Here is a 3792-nt window from a genome sequence, read left to right as displayed (position 1 = left end):
CACTGGAGTCCCCTCTGCTCACTCTTCATGGCTCCTTGAGGTCCATTTCTGTCACTTTCTGGAACTGTGACCTCAAGTATGTCATGGAACTGCCTAGGCTGGAAGGTAAAGAGAGAGACAGACAGACAGACAGACAGACAGACAGACACAGAGAGAGACAGAGACAGAGAGATACAGAGACAGAGACAGAGAGACAGAGAGAAAGAGGTAATAAAGTGAGCCCTGACAGGCTTTTGGAAGTTGAGGATGTGGGTAAGCCTCAGGCCAGGCGTGAAGCTGCAGCTCGGCTGGCAGGGGAGGTTTTTGTTTGACTTCCTCACTGAATGCATCACTGTGTATTAGGATAACCACCACCACTCCTATAATATCCTCGACAGTAATAATCGGCTTCATCCTCAGGCTGGACGTTGCTGATGGACAGGACTCTATTGGCCCCAGAGCCAGATCCAGAGAAGCGCTCAGGGATCCCATTGACCTTTCCTACACCTCCACTGCTGCTGGAATACAGGATTAACCGAGGGGCCTTTCCTGGGCTCTGCTGGTACCAATAAGCAGCATAACCACTGAGCTCACTGCTCAGGGTGCAGGTGAATCTGGCCATGCTCCCCAGGGTTGCAGAGACAGAGGGAAGCTGAGTCACCACAGGCTGGGAGAGGGAGCCTGCAAACAGAGAAACTAATTAGTGACCCTGAACAAAGAGAAAGCTAGAAGGTGATTTGAGATCCTCATGAGAGGCAAGAACAGAGATGTGGGAGGAAGGCAAGGGGAGGTCTGAGAGCAGTCCTGACCTGAGCAGAAGGTGAGCAGTGACAGACAAACAAGAGGCCAGGCCATGGTGAGAGGACCCCAAGAGCTCAGCTCCCCAAAGAGCTCACAGCTGAGCCTGGCCATTCTCAGCTGCCTCTTATTCTCTCCTGGTTATCATGTGATGGTGGCTGCAGGGAAGATGGGGATTGATGCAAATCTGGGCCTGGTCCAGCCTCCTCTAGACCACACCTGCATCCTCTCTCAGGGTTCCTGGTCCGGGGGGGGCATCCATCATGGGAGCAGGGTCCTTGGGGTAACTTGGCCCAGTGCAGCTGAGATGTCACCTAGATGTAATCACAGGGCTCAGAACAGCCACAGGCACAGCCAGCTGGGCTCATCCACTGACACAATCAGGGTCCCCAGACCCTCACTGCCTGCCCAGGACCAGCACCACAGTATCCCCTGCTGGTACAGGAACTACATCCAGCCCTAAAGGAGGCAGACCTCAGGGGTTCCCCAGGCAGAGGAAGGTCTCTGCTGCTTCTTCTGTTCATCCCACCAAAAGTTGGAGCCTCCCTTGAGCCAGAGTCTTAGTTACCCAGAGGAGCCCCAGTCCTCAGCCCCTTCCCTGGCCTGGGCTCTTGCACTCACCACACTCTGCTAGGAGGCACTGATCCAGGCCTGGGTTCCAGGGCTAGAGATCATGGCCTCTCACTGGGCAAAGATTCTCCTTCCCCATGGCATAGAGCCTTCCCAGAGTCCAGTCCCTGTCAGTCCTCCATCCCAGCCTGTTGATGCTCCTGGACCTATAGGAATCTCTGCTCTTTGGACTAAGCCAGTCCATCCTGTCTCCCATCCTCATGGAGCTCCACAGGCCCAGGTAGGCTGAACTTATATGCCTTTTTGACTCTCTCCCCACATGCCCTCTCAGAGGTCAAAGGGTGTCTGATGTTCAGCCAATCAATGAACCAATGAAGCATCTATTTGATCCTCTGCTATGTCCCACTGTGCATGGCCTTAGAAACAGCAGGAAAATAGCCCAGACCTGCCTGCCTCCCTGGGACCATCCTGGAGGGGCCACCATCTCCTGGTACCTCGGGCTGACAAGGGCTTACTGTGCTTCTCTGGCAGATGCTTGGGCAGCCCCCCATTGGGCATTTATTAGGGGGCTTTGGGCAGGCTCTCAGCTGGGTCTGGGGCCATCAGTCTCAGGTTTCTTGGCCTTCTTCCCTCCCATTTGGGGTCTCCTTCCTCCTAAAGACTCCAAATATATCAGATGACAGTTGCCTAGACCAAAAGCCCCTCCTACAGGGTAAATGCAGGAGGGGATGGAGAACATGCTCATTGGACCCTGGTGAAGCAATCCCCCATTCCCACCTCTCCCACCTTGGACCAGAGGGAGGGAAATGGTTCCTTCCTGCACCCAGATGGGGCCTGGAGCCATGTTCTCTCACTGGTTCCCTCCCCTGAGAGATGGGGAAGAAGAGAACCTTTGTGACTGGCTGAGAATCCAGAGCCAGGGAGCCAATCTCCAGGCATCCTCAGCCAAAGAGAGTCTTTCCTCCCTGGATGTGGGTGAGGAGGGAGGTGCTGGGAGCCCCAGGATGGAGGGAGGACACAGGCTTCCCTGTGTGAGGCCAGGAAATGGCCTGGGAAGGAGTAAATCTGTTCTGTCCTTTGTTATATCTTGTGTTACATGAAGGCCATCGGGGTGAGTTACTGCTGATGAGGTTCAAAAGGTAGGAATGGTGAGCTCCTGAGGGACCAAGCACAGAGGCCAGATCACATTGAAAGCCAGACTAGCAGCAAGAAAGGAGCCCAGAGAGCCAGGCCAGTGATCCTTGGGGAGAGGCCTGAGTCTGGGCCAGAATCTAATGGGGGATGTACATAAGGTCCAAAGTGGTTCTAGTTGAAGGACATTCTCTCCAACACATTGGGTTGTAGAGGGGAGACTTAGTCCCTATATACTGTGAGAAAATTTTTGTAATGTCTCAGTTTTCTATATTATCTCAATTAATATCATTTTATAGAAACAAATTGTGTTCATTCATTCATTAAAACTTTTACTGAGAGGAGACAGAGCAGAATGGATTCCTGAGCCACTACAAGTAGAAATTACAGGAGTCCAACCCTCAGAGAAACCCCTAAAACCAAGAGCAAAAATAAAAACCCTTCAGGGAATGTGGGAGGTGGCATAAAGTCCTCATTGGCTGCAGGTACCAAGTCTCTGACACTCTCAGGGGAGTCCTCCTCAACACCAGAAGACAATGAATGACTGTCTCAGGGCTGGTGAGGTGCAAAGGATGCTCAGAGAGAGAATAGAGAATGAGAAGAAGAGAACAAGAGACAGAGACTTATTTGGGAAGAGAGGAGAGGACCCATATGATGGGATGGTGCCAAAGTGGTGGGAAAGCAGATCCTTGGCCATCCCCAGAAGTCAGACCATGGTGACCTTCTGCAGCCTCAGTGGATAGAGTGTTGGGTATGTTCTCTAGAATACCTGTATTCAAATGCTGCTGCAGACACTGAAAGATTTTTGACCCTGAATATATCATTTAATCACTATTTGACCCAATTTACCTATCTGAAAAATAAGCCTAATAATAGTACCTGCCTCATGAGGTTGTTATTAGAAATGCATGACATCATATTACTCATTGTTTTGTAAAATTAAAAGAATTAAAAATGGGTCTTTATTATTAGAATTACTGTCAATTCCAAGGCAGGTTCCTGCTGCAGTAGCAATCCATCTCCTTCTTCCCCAAGAGGTTTGGTCATCCATCCACATCCTGAGGTCCAACCCTGAACTGCAGAAGCAGAAACTGAGCTGAGTCAGCCTGTAGTTTTTGTGGTCACACTAGGAAAGAACCACAGTTTTTACCTGAGACATTGCCCCAGGATCTTTGAGTTCAGATGTTAGCTTTCCATTTTGCCTTTTAAATCTACCTTAGAAAAAGGGAGTTGATATTCTTTTTGGTACACCAAGATCCCAACATCCTTATGGAGACCCTGGAGGAGCCTCAGACCCTTCACAGGGCTTTCTAT

General features: G+C 50.6%; 1 gene segment (V, D, J or C); it reads right to left on the bottom strand.

Moving 5' to 3' along the window:
* Positions 1–328: 328 nt before the first annotated feature.
* LOC123254685 lies at positions 329–860 on the bottom strand. The segment is given in 2 exon segments: positions 329–660; positions 789–860. Coding segments are annotated over 2 exon segments (378 nt in total).
* Between the last annotated feature and the right edge of the window lie 2932 nt (positions 861–3792).

Source organism: Gracilinanus agilis, unplaced genomic scaffold, assembly GCF_016433145.1.
Source record: "Gracilinanus agilis isolate LMUSP501 unplaced genomic scaffold, AgileGrace unplaced_scaffold29496, whole genome shotgun sequence".
NCBI classification, from domain to species: Eukaryota; Metazoa; Chordata; class Mammalia; order Didelphimorphia; family Didelphidae; genus Gracilinanus; species Gracilinanus agilis.
The sequence above is the reverse complement of the archived record's forward strand: the minus strand, read 5'-3'. Positions and strand labels throughout refer to the sequence as shown.